Source organism: Paroedura picta, chromosome 5, assembly GCF_049243985.1.
Source record: "Paroedura picta isolate Pp20150507F chromosome 5, Ppicta_v3.0, whole genome shotgun sequence".
Classification (NCBI taxonomy): Eukaryota; Metazoa; Chordata; class Lepidosauria; order Squamata; family Gekkonidae; genus Paroedura; species Paroedura picta.
The window spans coordinates 90,800,656-90,817,773 of NC_135373.1; the positions used below are offsets into that span (position 1 = coordinate 90,800,656).

The 17,118-nt window shown below is 40.2% G+C and overlaps 1 protein-coding gene across 4 annotated transcripts in view; it reads right to left on the reverse strand.

Annotated features, from left to right (window-relative positions):
* CEP290 (centrosomal protein 290) overlaps nt 1-17,118 on the reverse strand; it is a 75,322-nt gene that overhangs the window by 11,104 nt on the left and 47,100 nt on the right. For all 4 annotated transcript variants that reach the window (XM_077338980.1, XM_077338981.1, XM_077338982.1 and 1 more), the window contains 12 exons: nt 16,078-16,291; nt 15,096-15,233; nt 13,383-13,604; nt 12,123-12,239; nt 10,954-11,099; nt 9,805-9,960; nt 8,758-8,881; nt 5,133-5,267; nt 4,018-4,104; nt 2,190-2,354; nt 1,480-1,602; nt 1,121-1,293 (listed from right to left, as the gene is read on the reverse strand). In XM_077338980.1, the coding sequence (XP_077195095.1) occupies nt 1,121-1,293; nt 1,480-1,602; nt 2,190-2,354; nt 4,018-4,104; nt 5,133-5,267; nt 8,758-8,881; nt 9,805-9,960; nt 10,954-11,099; nt 12,123-12,239; nt 13,383-13,604; nt 15,096-15,233; nt 16,078-16,291 (1,800 nt within the window). The remainder of the gene's footprint in view (nt 1-1,120; nt 1,294-1,479; nt 1,603-2,189; nt 2,355-4,017; nt 4,105-5,132; nt 5,268-8,757; nt 8,882-9,804; nt 9,961-10,953; nt 11,100-12,122; nt 12,240-13,382; nt 13,605-15,095; nt 15,234-16,077; nt 16,292-17,118) is intronic.

Genomic DNA, 17,118 nt, shown 5'->3' on the forward strand with positions numbered 1-17,118 from the left:
AGGAGGCTCTTCCCCCGGCCCCCTCACCTAATTCTTGAGGGCGAAGGCTCTTCCCCCGGCCCACTCACCTTCTTCTTGACAGCGAAGGCTCTTCCCCCGGCCCCCTCACCTCTTAGACTGACACTCGGAGGGGGCAATCAGGAGGCCGGGGGCGAGAGAAGGTCGGCTTGACCCCCCACCCTCCGCAAATCGCGGCTCCTGATTGGCCCCGCCGAGTTTTTATCCCGGACAGGGCCTGCCCTAACTCCTCCCCAACAGCCCTTACTCTTTTATTTAGTCTGTGGCACCCGCGGCGCCACGGGCGGTTTACAGATAAGATCCTCTTGTGGCACAGAGTGGTAAGGCAGCAACATGCTGTCTGAAGCTCTGACTATGAGGCTGGGAGTTCGATCCCAGCAGCCGGCTCAAGGTTGACTCAGCCTTCCATCCTTCCAAGGTCAATAAAATGAGTACCCAGCTTGCTGGGGGGTAAATGATAATGACTAGGGAAGGCACTGGCAAAACTACCCCGTATTGAGTCGGCCATGAAAACGCTAGAGGGCATCACCCCAAGGGTCAGACATGACCCGATGCTTGCACAGAGGATACCTTTACATTATTATTATTATTATTATTATTATTATTATTATTATTATTATTATTATTATTATTATTATTATTATTATTATTATTATTATTATTATTATTATTATTAATTTTATTTATTACCCGCCTCCCCCTAAAGGCTCGAGGTGGGTTACAAAATTCGGCTAACCCCCCCCCAATATCCCATTAAAACTGATAAAAACCAACCATATATTAATACAACAATACAATAATACAATATGCTGTCGAATAAGCAATTTAAGAAGGCATATTTAAGAAGGCATATCTATTTCAAAACAAAAATCTTTTTGCATTCGTAAGAACCCAACTGCATTAAAAATAATAAATTATAGATTTCTATATCCGTACCTTTATCAATATCACTGCTTTCCTATCAGCAGAATAGCTATGCCAGTCAAATAACTGTCTGCTGACTTGATCACCTGTGTTTGGAATGTAGGTGAAGTACCTGTCTCCTCCCACTTCCATAGGGCTCATGTGCTGGCATAGGGCATAGCTACTTTTCAGCTCCTACCTTGTGATGACAATGGATTTCCATCCCTTGCTGTCAGCTCCCTCAAGTTGTGGGTTTCTGCTCTCAGCCAAGCTTAACTTTCTTACTGTCTCCTCCAGTTTTACAGTCAATTTCTCATTCATTATCGCAAGACTGTTCTTTGCAATTCGTAGTTTCTCTCCATTCTCCACTTCCTATGGAAAATTTTTATAAAAATGAGTAGTTGCATAGATGAAATTCCTTGCGGAATGGGGGTTAAATAAGCAATTTAAGAGGGCATATTTAAGAAGGCATATCTATTTCAAGACAAAAATATTTTTGCATTCATAAAAACCCAAACTGCATTAAAAATCATAAATTATAGATTTCTATATCCGCACCTTTTTCAGCTCTTTCCTTATTCTCTCATTTTCTGCAATGATTTTTTCTGTGCCTTTAGTCTTCAACTCATAGCGCATACTCAGTTCACCTCCAAAATTAAGTTTCAGTTTTTCCAATTCAGACTTAATTTTTTCACAGGTTAAAAACAAAAAGGAATAGTGGTTATCTTGTTGATAGTGTGAAAATATGCGAATTACAGTGACCATTTAAGTACATTGCAAAGCTCACAGTGATTTTTCTTCAAGTGTTATGCATACATTACTACGTATATAGCAGTACATTGTAATGTCTTTAGAATGAGAAATAAATATTTGCATGGATTGGAAAGGGGATTTCCTTCAGTGCCTTCATCATTCACCACTGTTGCTGGGAAGGATGAGGAACCACAGATTCTCAGACTGCCTGGGTAAAGACCCTTGAGGTCTAAAACATCTGCTGCTACCCAGCATTGCCTGCAGGGTGACACATTTTGCAGATGGTTGTGTTACTAGGAGCACTGCAGAGACCTTAAAACAGAAACAATTGTAGCAAGAGGCTGGAGAGACATTATAGCATAGCTGCCCAATTTACTGAGTAGAGATTTTTAAAAATTATATGCCACCTTGGAGGCCAATTGTCAGAAAGAATTCTACATTTATAGCCTGATATTAAGGCAAATAATATTTATGGCTATGGAAATCTAGTTTTGGGCTTTTATTTTTTCTGTTACCTTTAAACACTCATTTTCTTGTTCAAGGCTGGTGATTTTCTCACTGGAGACCACTCCTGGTGCTTTTTTTAGCTCTTCATTTTCTCTCTGGACCCTCTCAACAACCTTTTTCATCAAACCAATTGTTTTCTCTAACTCTGGAACCGTTTTGCCACTTCTTCCAGACTTTATTTAAAAAAAACCACATTAAAAATTCATTTCACGGAAGCCCCATTTCATTGCACAAACTAAACAAACCTAGTAGGACAACTATTTCTAATAGCCAAGACAGACTTCTGAATTTTCTTTCCTTCAGCTGTTATCATTTCTACTAAATGGGGAGATCATATTGCTTACAAGCTACTGATATGCTACAAACCACCTTCTTATATATGGTCACAAAATGGCACATTATCACCATAAACAAAGAGAGCACAGGACGGAAAATAACAACTAATAGCCTATTTGGATTACATGGCCCACTAGTCTAATTCCAACACAATTTTTTTCAGTGAATTGTCAGACATCCCTGAAAAGCTATCAAGCTTAGCAAGATAGAAACAGCTTCCAACTGCTTATTTTTACAGCATATCTGTAATTAACTGATACACCCAGGGACCAGGTTCTATACTAACAAGACTATACTACTATTTGCTTGGTGGAATACTACAGATGATGGAGTTAAAGATGTTGGTATATTAGTCTATGGTAAACATTTTGTACTAGTTACAAGAACCAAGTCCATCCCCAGAGGCTTCCCCAGCATGAGCCTTAATCCACAAACTTTCTCACTTATGAACCTCTGCCAATTTTATCTAAGCTACTAAAAGACCATTGTGCTTTTCTCTGTATGGAATGAATGCCCAAAGAGTAATAGCCATGAAACTGACCTACAGTAGTCAGGAGAGAGCAGTAAGCAGTATGTAACAGGGAACTTGTCTTGAATCATGGCAAGCTTCTAATATGTAGTGGGTCACCCTCTGCTAATGACAGCTGCAGGAGAACTCTCAAGGAGAACAAGAAAAGCCTTAAGAAGGTTTCCTTCATGAACCCCAGCTATTCATTCCATAAGCCAATGTGAATGACTGAACTGATGAAATCCATCAAAGCTTCTTACTGTCCATACTACAGGAGAATAAAGCTAACTCCAGCCATCGTATACATACTAAGATATTTATTATATTTCTAACCTGCCACTGTCCGTGGATTTGAGGCGGGTTACAAGTAATATAAACCCATAAAACCCTTGCCGCATAATCTTTACCATAGAATAAACATAACCCATATGGCAACATAACCCCATAGCAACTTCCCCACCCAGGAGCCATCCACCTCAGGGGGATTGCTCAAAATCAATGCTTAGCCTCATAGATCTTATTCTTGGCCTCAACCAAAGACCTGGTTGGAGAGTTGTGTTTTACAGGCCCTGTGGAACTGTGATAGCTCCATTAAGGCCCTCAGCTCTCCTGGGAGCTGCTTCCACCAGGTCAGGGTCAGGACTGAAAAGGCCCTGGCCCGGGTCAAGGGTAAACATCATGGCCAGCAGGGGTTTTGATTACATAAATAGCAAAAGTCCTTCCCTACAATGTATAGGAAATTGATTTGAAAAATCATTGGTACTTTGAAAACAGGGGAACTGCTATTCCAAATGTAAATAGCAACTACTGGCTATGCAGAATCTTTTGGGTAAGCCCAAAGATGCTGGCTGCAGACAGGCTTACTATCTAATAGAATTTGTGCATATTCTCTGTCTCTCTCTCTCTCTGTACATATCCAAAAGCTTCAAGGTGAACAGCCACATATTGCCGCAGCCTTGTCCTCAAGACATCTTCCCCACTGTAATACTCACCCCTCTGACACTGCCTAACTTCCGCTCAGCTTCTGCCTTGTCTCTCTTGAGAAGCTCACACATTTCTTTTAAGTCAGCAACTTGATCCTAAATAGTGAAAATAATTGACCTTATTCAGGTGAAAAATGTCTTCTCAGAATGACATTTTTTAACAACAAAATGAAAATCAAGATCAGGTACATATAGAGGAAGAGATAAAATGTAATCACTACTGCCACAGTGACACCAATGCAAAGGTGTTCTCATGCAGCAGAGAGTCATGTGTCTATTGCCAAACCACCCTTAGCAATCCCCAGCTTGCCACTTACAGACATCCCGTACAATTTCACGCTCAGTGAAGCGTCGTATCATCTTTGTCAGCTGCCACAATCTATCACATTCATATCCCTTAATCACTGTTACAAGTCTTTAATTCAATATTATCATATTCTGTATAGAGTGCTCATGTTGTATGTAGTACTATCAAAGAAAGTATCTACTAAATATACGAGGCTACTGTTGTTCAGGGTTCACAGTTTACAAGGAGCACCCTCACACTGACAACTAGTTTTTTGGAAAAGTGGGAGAATGGTTATAGATGCTGTTGCTAATACTTGTCAATAATACATTTTAATATACAGACAAGTGCTTAAGTCCAGTCCATATAACGAACAGACTTGTACATGCAAATGACAGAATGACTCAGGCAGGCACCCAAATACACACTGGAATAGGGAAACTGTCTGATAGCACTGCATTTATTGGCAGTGGGATATACAGAATATCCAAATGTCTTATCAGCATTTAGATAGGGATCCATGTTTGGATGTGCATGAGAATATATCCATTCAATGTTACTCTCTCTCTGAGTCACTTTTACAAGGAAATCTCCCCTCCCCCCCAATCCACTATAAAGAAAGATGACACATAATTTCTAATTCAAAGCAGAAAGATTAATTAATATTTTGGAATATTTGCTACATTCATACTTGGGAGATTTTTTTAAAAAATTGTATTTGCCTTTGAAATGGATCCACTACCTTCTGCTAAAAAAGACAATTCCTACAGCAGAACGTCTCATTCTAGTGGTAGAAAGGCTCCTTACTTGTCACAGCCCATTAACTACCAAAATATACCTTTAATCTTGGCAAGTCTTTATTGGCTTGTTCTAGCTGGAATCGTAGTTCCATGTTTTCAGAAGACAATCTTATATTCTCCTTTTGAAGCTCTTGTTCTTTTTGGCATAGATCATCAGACCCCAATCCTGAAGTCTTAGTAAGGACAGAAGAAATATGGTGAAATTACCATATCAAAACGTAAAATGTTAATATTTTACCAAAGTTAGCATGAAAAAAAAATCAACCTTTAAGCATTGTGAAACCCAACACTTTCTTTTTTACAAATAAGAGTCTACTTTTGCCTGCACAATCTCAAGAAATTCAGTTGGAACCTAACTGAACTGGACAACAGCAAAGGACAACAGGGAATCACCCTGCTTGAGTACATTAAGAAAATGCTTCAAGAACCAAAGACAGAACCATGAATTTACGAGTGTGAGCAAACAGACAACTCAGGGGAGTAAAAATTATACACACTATTATTTGCAAGTAGGCAACTGATATTGTGATAAACTTAAAAAAAACCCAAACAGCAAAATGCTCTTACAATCAACTATAAAAGATAGTGGCTAGCTACCTACACTGATTCAAGTGCCTTTTCGTGGGCAGGGGAGGAGAGATAATTTGTAGTGATTCCCCCCACCCCCAATCCCCCAATGCACTGAAAAACCACTACTTTGTTCCTTATGTTGCTCATGAAGACAATCTGACCCTCAAGAGCAGAATTTTAGGTGGCTACAGGAGGGGACAGATTAGAAGTCCTATTCCATGAGCTTCACATCACTCAAGGTACATTGGATATGAGCCACTAAAATATAAGCTGGAACATTTATCTCTAAGACACAGTCCTACACTTTAATACTTATTGTAATATATCTGGAATAATGTGTTGCACTAATGTACTATATAAGCAAAAAGGATTGGGAAGTTACTAAACAGATCTTGTAGGTTGGTAGGCTGTATTAGGAAATGACAGGGTAACAACAGCACTACGGAATCACCAGGTTACCAGTCAGGATTAGCTACACAAAGGAATACTGAAAAGCAGGGGATGGAGGTGCTGGTGGCAAACCTGTGGAACTTCACAAAGCTCTGTGACAGATCCAGCTCTCTCTTGATCTATCTGAGGGCCCTCATGTGCCTCTTCTACCACCATCTCACTGGCCTTTTTTTCAGTTTCTGTTTCAGATTCAGGGTGCGGAACAGCATCCGCTTCGGAGTCAGACTGAGCACAGCTCTTCCTATCGTGACAAGATTCAGGTCTGCTTCCTCCTTCTGTGTCATCCTGCTTTTCTTCCTTGTCTATTTCACATTCATGGTCAGGATTCTTTTCTTCACGTTCTTGGGCCCTTTCTTTTTCAGCATTCTCTTCAGTCGAGTTCATTTTCAAAGAGCTGCTCTTCTTGCCTTCTGATTCTGCCTCTAAATCATTCGGCTCGCCCCCAGTTTCAAATGGCTCTTTGGGAACTACAGCAACATCTTCAGCAACCTGATGGGATTCCTCAGCAGTGTATTTTCCCTCATCGACTTCATCAACGGTTGTGCTCATCGTACTAACAGAAGCATGACGACGCAATTTGGCCTTACTTAGTGGACTTTTCTCAGGTGGAAAGTTCAAACATTTTTGCTTAGTGAGTCTGTAAGCAGTCAAGGCAGTATTAGCAACTGCAACTGTGTCACCTGGAGAACTCTAGGTACAGGTGGAAGGTAGCATGAAAGAAAAGCAGTCGATTGGAATGGAGAAAAAAAGGGGTAAAACCTTTACACGTTAATAGACAGTTTTAATGGGGATCAAACAGATTTGTGGATCAGTGGCTACTAGCCATGGCACCTAAAGGGAATATCCATATTTGCAGGCTTACTGCCTATGAACATCAGTGCCAGGAAGCAACATCAAGGAAAGGCCTCAGCCTCCATGCCCAGTTGATAAACCTCCAGAGGAAATTGTTGAGACAGGATGCTAGACTAGATGGAAAACTGGGCTGATCCAGCACGGCTCTTATGTTCTTATAATAGGACCTCACTCACAAATTATAAGCTTGAACTAAAAAAAGAAATTCCATAATCAGGATGACATACATTTCTGATCCTTACTGATTAGAAAAAACAAACTCATTCCAGGTTCACAAACTCATTCCTCAAGTTCACCTTCACTTCCCTCACTGGTCTTTAAACGCAGAAAGCTCCTACATTCAAAGCTTAAAAATTAAATTCTGTTTCTAACACCAGTCAATCCAGTTGAACATTTTGTTTCCAATGATATCTGGTCAGTTTCTTCTGCTAAACTGATAAGCAAGGCATCAAGGTAGTAGCTCTCTTTCATAATTTCTCCTTAGCTTCTATTATGTGGAGGTATACTGCTCCAGAGCCAGAACAGTTCACAACGGTTCACAAAGGTGTCCTCCATTAATTTGTCTATTTCTTATATTTTACTATCACATATGTTATGAAGAAGAAGAAAAGTTGGTTCTTATATGCCGCTTTTCTTTACCCAAAGGAGTCTCAAAGTGGCTTACAGTCACCTTTCCTTTCCTCTCCCCACAACGGACACCCTGTGAGGTAGGTGAGGCTGAGAGAGCCCTGATATTACTGCTCGGTCAGAACAGCTTTATCAGTGTCGTGGTGAGCCCAAGGTCACCCAGGTGGCTGCATGTGAGGGAGTGCAGAATCGAATCTGGCATGCCAGATTAGAAGTCCGCACTCCTAACCACTATACCAAACTGGCTTATCAACCATCATTGTGTCCTGCAGCCACAAATTCCACAAATGGCAATATATGTAAAATAATATGGTCTACCCTCAAACTACTAGCGCATAATTTTACTGAGTGAAGTTCTAGAATTTTCAGAATGGAAGAATAATTCATCTCTATTTTCTCCAAACATTATTTTTAAATAACCCATGCTCCTCCTCAGTTATATCTTGAGAAATACATTTAAAAGTCCAAAATTCTTATAGTTCCTTTGGTAGTAATTCACACCACTGAATTTGATTTTTGGGTGATACTAATTTAATGTATCTGGTTTCAGCAATTATTTTATCAAATTCAAATGTTACTTTCACTTTATAATCTGTACCAAAGATAAAACTAAAATACTACTTTGTGTAATCAATCACTTTTCAGACCAAATTTTCCCTTTTCTATCTGAGATAAGATTGGAAATCAGTTTATGGTTTGTATACTTCCTCCCCACTTACTCAAGACACATAGTGTCTGGTGGACAATACCATCAAGTAGGAGCCACCTTGCTTTCAAAGCAAGAGATAAACAGAGGTGGTTTGCTGTTGCTTGTCTCTGATTAGCAACCTGGGAGTTCCTTGGTAGTCTCCTAAACAAGAACTATCCAGGTTCTCCTTAGTTTCTGAGATCTGATGAGATCAGGATAGCCTGGGCCATCCTGAAGAGGGCAGTGGGGTAATACCATGTCTATTTGAACATTAAATCTTTTTATTATAAAACCATAGCTAATGAAATATTGGGGGCCCAAACTAAGAAAATGAAGCATCTACACAGATAGCAGACTTGACAGCCAAATGACAGTAAGAAAAAGAAACAAGAGTGTGTACAACAGATTTCACATTATGCACGTGGATGTAAAATTTGGCTGCACAATTCAGCTGCAATAAAAATAATGTAACTTACTGAAGGCCTTGAAATAGTCTCTCTAGAAAATTGTCTCTCCAAAACATGAAGTTTTTCTTGCAGGTATCGGTTTTTTAAGTGTAAGTCTTCCACAACAGAATCACGAGGTACAGCATATTGTGTCCTACACAGAGGAGTACATAAATGTTATTATTGAAGAAGTGTCAAAGTTGATATTAAAGGAGATTGTGGATTTACTTTAATTAAGTGGAGGGGGAGAGTGACACAGAGAGGGGGAGAAGCAGTTCTACAGTTTCTTTAACCTGCTTAAGAATCAGGAACAGTAAGTGCATACTGACTTTAAGGGTAGCCACATAATTTAATTTAATTTAATATCATGCAATATTGCTCTGTATGTCACCCAGAATAATCAAACAATACAGTACTCAGGCATATTGACACCTTAATCCTTTTACATTAAATATTGTAGTTGATGAAAGATTACTTTTAGGGGCAGTATACATAAAGAAAAGTCTAGAAAATGTTTGACAATTTAGGTACTGTCAGCTGTACATTAGTAAACAGTGTCCCCAACCTGTTAACCAAATATAACGTGGGGCAGAAGACAACCATTCAGTTCACAGTTGTAACTGAACTGACAAACTTAAGCTTCTATTGATACTAAGTATACCTTATCTTAAAACCTAATGTAGGAATGTGACATTGCCCACTTTGTTCAGTAACAAGAGTGTGTCTTAAGAGTCCTTGTATCTTATTATATATATCCACCCAATAAAAAGCATCCCCTTTTTGGAAGACATCCTCATGTCTCAATAAAGCCTCAGCAGCTCTTCAGTCCAATCTAAATCAATTCAAATTAATAAGACGGGGTTAATTCTGCATAGGGTCTAACTGTATCCAAAACGGCCCAATATTGTGATTTTTACACCATGCTACTATTTGTTCCCCAAAACTGTTCAGCATCCAAGGAAAAAATTTTCTCCTTGAAAATAATCTTACATTTTATAACACATTAGAGAATGGCGGAGGGAGGTAAGCAAATAGAAAGCACTTAAGGTTCAGCAGCCTTCTGAAAATAATTCTTACTTCAGGTGACTGATCTCATTCTCCAAAGCTGTATTTCGTTTCTGGAGCTCTTCCAGCTCTCTCTCTGACTCTGAAGCCCGTACTCCCATGACATGATCAACAGTCACACCGCTGCTCTTGAGTTTCTTCTGAAGCGCAATTTTTTCTTTATCAGCCCTGAAAAACATCATTGGTCTTCATCCATTTCAAAATTCATTTGCTTGCTTAGCAGTACTTTCATGAAGACACTGCTAACACTCACTTTGCTGCATAATAATCCTCTATACAGAAAGAAGAAAGCTCTTCCATGAATACCTCACAGTATGGTGCTCAGATCATAATGCCAACAAACATGAAGTTATGGAGATGCCATTTGCAGCCAGAGAGTGCACTTTGCAACGTTCTGGCAACTATGTGTATCTTACTTCACAAAAGGAGAATGTAGCTATTTTGCACAGTATTTCATTCCATCATTATCTCTACTATGGCACTGAAACTGTTGCAATGGCAGGGCAGGACACTACACCGACACCTGAATTCTATCAGCTCCGTAACAGATGTTATATCAAATGCTGTCTAGAGGGTCTTGCCCTCCCCCCCCCCCCCCTAGTTCCAAGAAAGAGGAGTCCAAGCAGTGCTCAAAGTCATTGGTCGGTCAGACAGCCATGAGAGAGGCAGTTCATTGAGGCTCCTCTTCTGCAATGGGAAACCACGGCAGATGAAGAGAAAAATTTTGCAGTGTCAGAGGCAGCCCTAGGACAGTAGGGCTACTTTCAGAGTTTTGGGAAGGCACCTAACATGTGAGGTCACGTGAAGGGATTCTGCTAAGAGAATCTTGGGGAAACTTTGACTACCAATCACACCCTACCTGAAAGAAACCAATGATGATTGATGAGACAAGCCCTCCGAAGATGCCCAATAGGAAGGGACTTCAAAGTGGCAAGGGAGCTCATCCAGTTAAATACTAGGGTTGGATTCTCTGAAGCTCTGTCATAGATATCACACACAATTTCTGGTGTTTCACTGATGAGGAGCTGTGTTTTATAAAAAGTGTATTAACGTATCAAAAACAAACTCTAACTCAGGGTTGCTTTCCACTGCCTAGAACACTTGCAAAAAAACAAATACATACAGAGCTGCAGAACATTATGCTAATTAAAATCAAATTACTTTGAGAAGAGTTCCTTTACTGTGTTTAACTGTTTGGTTATAGATTCTATTTCTTTCTCCTTTTCTTTTAACTTATTCTTCATCCCTTCCATTTTAGTTTGCCATTTTTTACTCTCTTCCCATCGTATGATTTCCTCCTTTGAACTCTGAAAAACACAGAAGAGCAATGTTTTCTCACAGTCTAGAATAAAAGGTAACTAGACAACCATCTTTACTCAAGCCTACTTTGCCATTATTTTCTTTACAATTTATATATTTGGTTGCATTCCCTATTTTGCTCACAGGTATGTGAGCTGCCTGCCTGTAGAAGACAGGGCTACCAAGTACTAGGACAGTATATATAGAGAAGAGAGATGGGTGAACAAATGGTATGAAGAAGGAGAAAGAGGAAAATGGGTAACAAAGATGAGGAACAGACCTATGATGGTACAGAAAAACAAACAAGTGTACTCTGTGGGATAAAGGGACAGAGAAGGGAAAGCTAACTGATAGAGGACAAAACAGTTTAGAGAAAGCTGAGCTGCTACAGTGGGGTAAGATTCAGATGAGTAGCTGTGTTGGTCTGAAGCAACAGAACAAAATTAGAGTCAAGTGGCACCTTTAAGACCAATACAGTTTGACGCAAGGCATAAGATTTTGTGTGCATCTGGTCACAACAGCGTGCCACAAATATGCTACATCTGCATAAGATAGTCACATATAAACCAAGCTTGTTATTCCCATTTGGTCCTTGCCTCCGTTAAGCACCGTTTAGTATGCTTATACTGATTTGCTGCTCATCTCTATATGTATGAACTGGTAAATTCCATTTCAATGTATCTGAAGAAGTGCGCACGCACACAAAAGCTTATACCTTGAACAAAACTTTGTTGCTCTTCAAGGTGCCACTGGACTAAAATTTTTTAAGGTGAGGTAAGATAAACTAGCAGTGCAGTCCTGCTGATTTAAAAATTCAAAAAGTAATACACAGAATTATCTGAGTTATAAACATCTGCCAATCATGGCACTACACCATTGATTTAGCTGTTTCTTTCCCTGCAAACAAAAAGGCTGAAAAACAAAACTGGAAATAAAAAGGCTCAACTGAAATGCTCTGGGAAAAACACGACAGCTAAAGAAACAAAAATAACACTGACTAAACCCATTCTAATTGTGTGCCTCATATATACTTTGTCTTCTTGTGGAGTTTTATTAGCCGAGTTCTCACTCTTCTTTTCTAGCTCATTTTCCAGCTTTTTAATTTTCTTTTGAAGTTCATCTATTAGAGTTTGCTCATCAGCTTTACCCTGGAAAAAAGTATATATGAATGATTAACCCAGAACTTCAATACAGCTAACAGAACACCCAACTGGGTGTGTAATAAAAGCAGCAGCATTTACTAGATTATGCTTCTATTGATGCAGGCATGGATGCTCTAAAGACAATCTAAATGTATGAGTAAAAGTCAACATAATCAAGTTGGAGGTAGTGCTTACCCTAGTGACCTTAAAGAAAGGCTAGGGTTTCCCCGCACATGTCCCATCAAGGGTAAAAAAAGATGTCTTAAATTCAAATGCAAGTTACAATTATGTGCAATAAAATATTTTGTGTATAGCTTTTTTGAGAGGGATACATTAAGGGTCATCTTTGTTTCAGGTTATTCAGTGACAAATGGGTATTGAGATAAAATAAACATGTCGCCATAACAACTGAAAATCTGGTTCTTCAAGGAGATTAACACTTGGTTCCAACAGATATTCCCACCGATACTTGAAAAACTGACATTGTTTCTAAACAAGTCACTGGACCTGAGTATACATGTAGGCACTCCTCTCCCATCATGTGTCAACTCAAAGGACGCCAGACCATTTGGCTCTGTGCAGAGGCCTGGTTTCTGTCCAGGCAACCAAGGTGAGCCCCTAAGGTGCTGAACATGCTGCTGTTGATGATCCCAGGGTTGATCCCAGGGTTTCTTGCCTATGCCCTTCCCTCCTTTGTTTGCCAATATATGAGTAGTTTCACAGGCAGATATTCAAATCTTTTGGTCCTCAAGTCCAAAAAGTTGTTTGTCCCTTATGTAGACAGTACTGTGGATCGACATTAGGATTGCCAGGAAGACCAACCACCAGCAATCCGGATTACATGCCAATGCTCTCTTGGCCAGTGGGAGAAAAACCAACTGCCATCTATACAATGGTGTTCATCACTGCTTGTGAGGGGAATGAGAAGTCCCGTCGCACCATTCGAGAAATTGCTGGGAGTGCTATAGTTCTATCACAGAATGTTCTGTAATTCCTAGAGTGGTGACGTAATGCCCTTGTGCCAATAAATATAACTAATGGTGCACCCATTTCCCTGCCCCCCAGACTGCCCAATCAGCAGTGAATGATTGACTACTGTGCAAATCAATCAACCAACCCAAAGAGTTCCACTGTACATATGCCACTTACCTGAACTGCATTGCTTATCCTTTTAACCCGTTTTCTCAGTTCTTCATTTTCCTTTTCTATTTCCTCTTTCTCCCTTAGAACTTTCGTAAGGGCTTTCACTTTTTTCTGAAGCTCCTGGTTTAAATCATCCATATCATCTAGTAACGAGTTTTCTTTATTTCTACTTATCCTAAGGGAATCTTTCAGTTTTGAAAGCTGATCGTTTAAATCCTCTATTTGACTCTACAGAAAGAAATGAAAGAACCACATGTTGGACTGCTGAGAAAATGAATTACTATGGCAATATAAAATTATTTGTTTCTGTAGAAAGCAATGGCTATTGCATCCCATAGCCACCATCACTGGTACTGACCACTCTACAGAGAAGACCAGAACTGCTTAAGCTTCTGGCAAAAAAGGCCCAGTAGTGGCTATTCCCTTACCACTGCACACATGCAGGCATGCATGCACAACACTCAGTTGTGCCAATGAATCCAAACTTCTGGATTAAGTATATGAAGGCACTTTGTATAAAGGTCAGTCTATGTGCTACAAATGCCATAAAATAAGCTTCACATATTATTAAATTCTTCGTTACAGTGTCTAAAACTTGTTCACATGAAATCTTGTGCCAACAGATATGCAAGTGAGTCATACAGTGACTCTGGCAAAATGGCTACTGAGGTCTTTTTAGAGCTCTAGCACAAGCAACAATGTGGTACTTGGTCCAACCTCATCATCTGCAAGGCTGAGCTTTTCAGCAGACTCTGGCAACTAACAATAAGCAATAATGAACAGGAATAAATATTAATAACTAGTAAAATCTCCTATTTAAAAAAGGCACAGCAGTCGATAGGTTGCTTGAGGAGGGGAAATTGGGGAGACCAGGAGGCCAACAATGGAAGGCACTCGCCATCAACCGTAAGCCCAGCAAAACAACTCAGTTTTACAGGCCCTGCAGAACTGTAATAAGTCCCGTATAGCCCAAATCTCACTGGCAGTGTTCCACCAGGTTGGTAAAAGGCATATTTGTTCAGGAACAGCAACGACCAGGTTTGCTGTTTGAGAGCATAAAGCTCTAACAGGGGTATATTAGGAGAGATGTTCTTGCAGATACATTCATCCCAGACTGTTAAGGGCGTTAAGAGGTCAAGACTCAGACCTTGAACGTGATCCAGTCCTCCATTGGAAGCCAGTGCAGCTGGCACTGCACTAGTCATATGTGTGCTCAATAAGAAGGTCTTGGACAAGGGTTTTATTTGCAAACATTTGTACCCAACTTTCGTTGATTTAACTTCCTTCTATACAACTCCACTGATAGACCATTTATGCACTGGGAACTTCACTGCCCCAGCTTCCATGCAGAACACAAATCAGGGGTGGATGAAATGCACCGGGCCAAATGCTCCTCCCATGTGAGTGCAGGAAGAGGTGGGGCAACCTGCCAAGACTAAAACTCCAGCCTGCAGCCCAGCATAAAACCTCCAGTGCATAAACGGTCAGAGTGGACTTTGTACGGAGTTCTACATGCATCCAAAGGAAGGGCACAGAGACCTATAAGCAGTAGTGCCTGGACTGTTGCACCTGAAGCTTTAACACGCAAGCAATTGTTTTAAGAGTGGCATTGGGCAGGGAAGGGGAAGGAATTCATTAAATAATTTCTGTAACTTTCACAGTGACATATAATCCCTATTATCTTTAATTTTTACAGGCAACATGATGCTTCCTCCTCACCCTCAGTTCCTTCGTTTGCTTATCCACAATCTGCTGAACATTCATGTGTGCTTCTTTTTGCGATGCTACGGAAATAATCTGCTGCTCTGCAGCTGCCGTCATTTCTGCTCGGAGCTCCAGGAGTGCTTTACTTAAAGCCTGCAAAGGTTTACAAATATCAAAAAAATATATAAACTTTATTTAGAATCATTAAAAAAGATATGTCTACAACAGCCCATTGAAAGTCACCACAAATCTATGGTTTGATCCCACAGCCTCAGTAGTCCACTAATGATGGCGCTTTCCTCCAGTACAAATGGCCTTCAGTAGATCAAAGAGGTTCTTTGCTAGTGGAGGCCTCCTTGCCTCAGAGGGATGCGTTGTGAGCAGAATTGCTCCATGGGATCTGTGATATGAATTGCATGATAATGTAAAAAGCCACACTCTGAAGGGATTCAACTAACTGATTGTAGTCAAAGGCCAAACCATGCCTTAAAAAGAGTAACCATAATGTAACCATGTAGTCTTTCCATTTAAAAGAGTACCCATATATATTCTCCCCCTCTCCAGGTAACATCTAAAAGGTAAAGTAAAGGTAAAGGTATCCCCAGTGCAAGCACGGGGTCATGTCTGACCCTTGGGGTGACGCCCTCTAGCGTTTTCATGGCAGACTCAATACGGGATGGTTTGCCAGTGCCTTCCCCAGTCATTACCCTAGTTTTTTTTTTTTTTTTAATGTCACAACATACTATGGCCAGCTGTGGAAACACAGGATGTTACAACTTGAGTTAGATTATTAAAGACAGGAATGATCTGGATATGCAGCAGCTGTACAGACAGGGTAAACATTCTACTCTAAACATTCTACTCAGATAGACTATGCAATGTTTATAAATAAAAAGCACAGGTCCCATTTTGCAGGCTCACAAAATCAGAAAGCACTAATGATTTGGACAGTTAGCCAATTTATGCCTAAATTAATTTTTCTGCATTGAGGACTCACTTTCTGCTGTTTCTCTTTTAAGGCTAGCTGATTCTTCAACCGTTCCACTAGATTTTTCATCGTAGTTGTGGGGGCTCTGTTATTTGCCTCTTGCTGGACCTCCAGCTCAGCTTTTACATTCATTAATTCTTTCTCCATCTGGGACAATGCAGTCCTTAGTTCGGCCACCTCATCTTTCAATTGTTTCACTTCAGCGGCATGCCTCTCCTCGAGCCTAGCATGGAAAAATAATAATGACGCCCACTGGTTAACTGAGCCAACTCAAAAGGAACCTAACAAGACTGAAAATACTGCATCTTTTTTTGTAACAATTATAAACTTTGCCAAGGGCAGCCTCAATCAGCAACGTGCTTCCTCAAGATGGCTTCCTTGACAACAGTACTGAGACTTGAATTGGGTAATTTACAAGCACCTCTGCCCTGCCCGGGGCCTTGGAGCACAGAAGTGATGCTGGACTTTTGCAGGACACTTTTGCAGAATGCAGTTTCCACAAAGCAGGCCTCAGATGCCCTGGTCAAGAGTGAAATCCAATGCTTACAAAGGCGAGGCCACAGCACTTGCAGGTGAAGCTGGGATGATAGGGTGAGGCAGCTGGCAATAGTCTGATACCTCACTGAGCACACAAGCTGAAACAGTGTGGAAGCATGAGAAAGCATGCAGACGGGGCAGGCAGGATAATTTTCTTCTTTTTAAAATTCAAAGTGAATTAAAACTTCTACCGGCCCAGTTGTCTGAACATAATTTTGATCAAGGATATGCAGAGCCAAATTGACAAAAGCCAATATACACAAACTATAACAAAAACCCTGTTATAAGCAAAGGATGCAATCCCCATTATACTTATTCTGGAGCAGCCCAGGTGACGTCAGCATGACTACTCTGGAGTAAATAGACTGAATTGCAACTAGAGCATTTAATTCCAAAAATAATAATACATTCTATAAAAACACAGTCCCCTTTTCCAAAGTGTCTGTAAAAAATAATATTCTTGAAAACAAAACCTAAGTTTTGGATGGAATGGTAATAAGTATACAGGATATT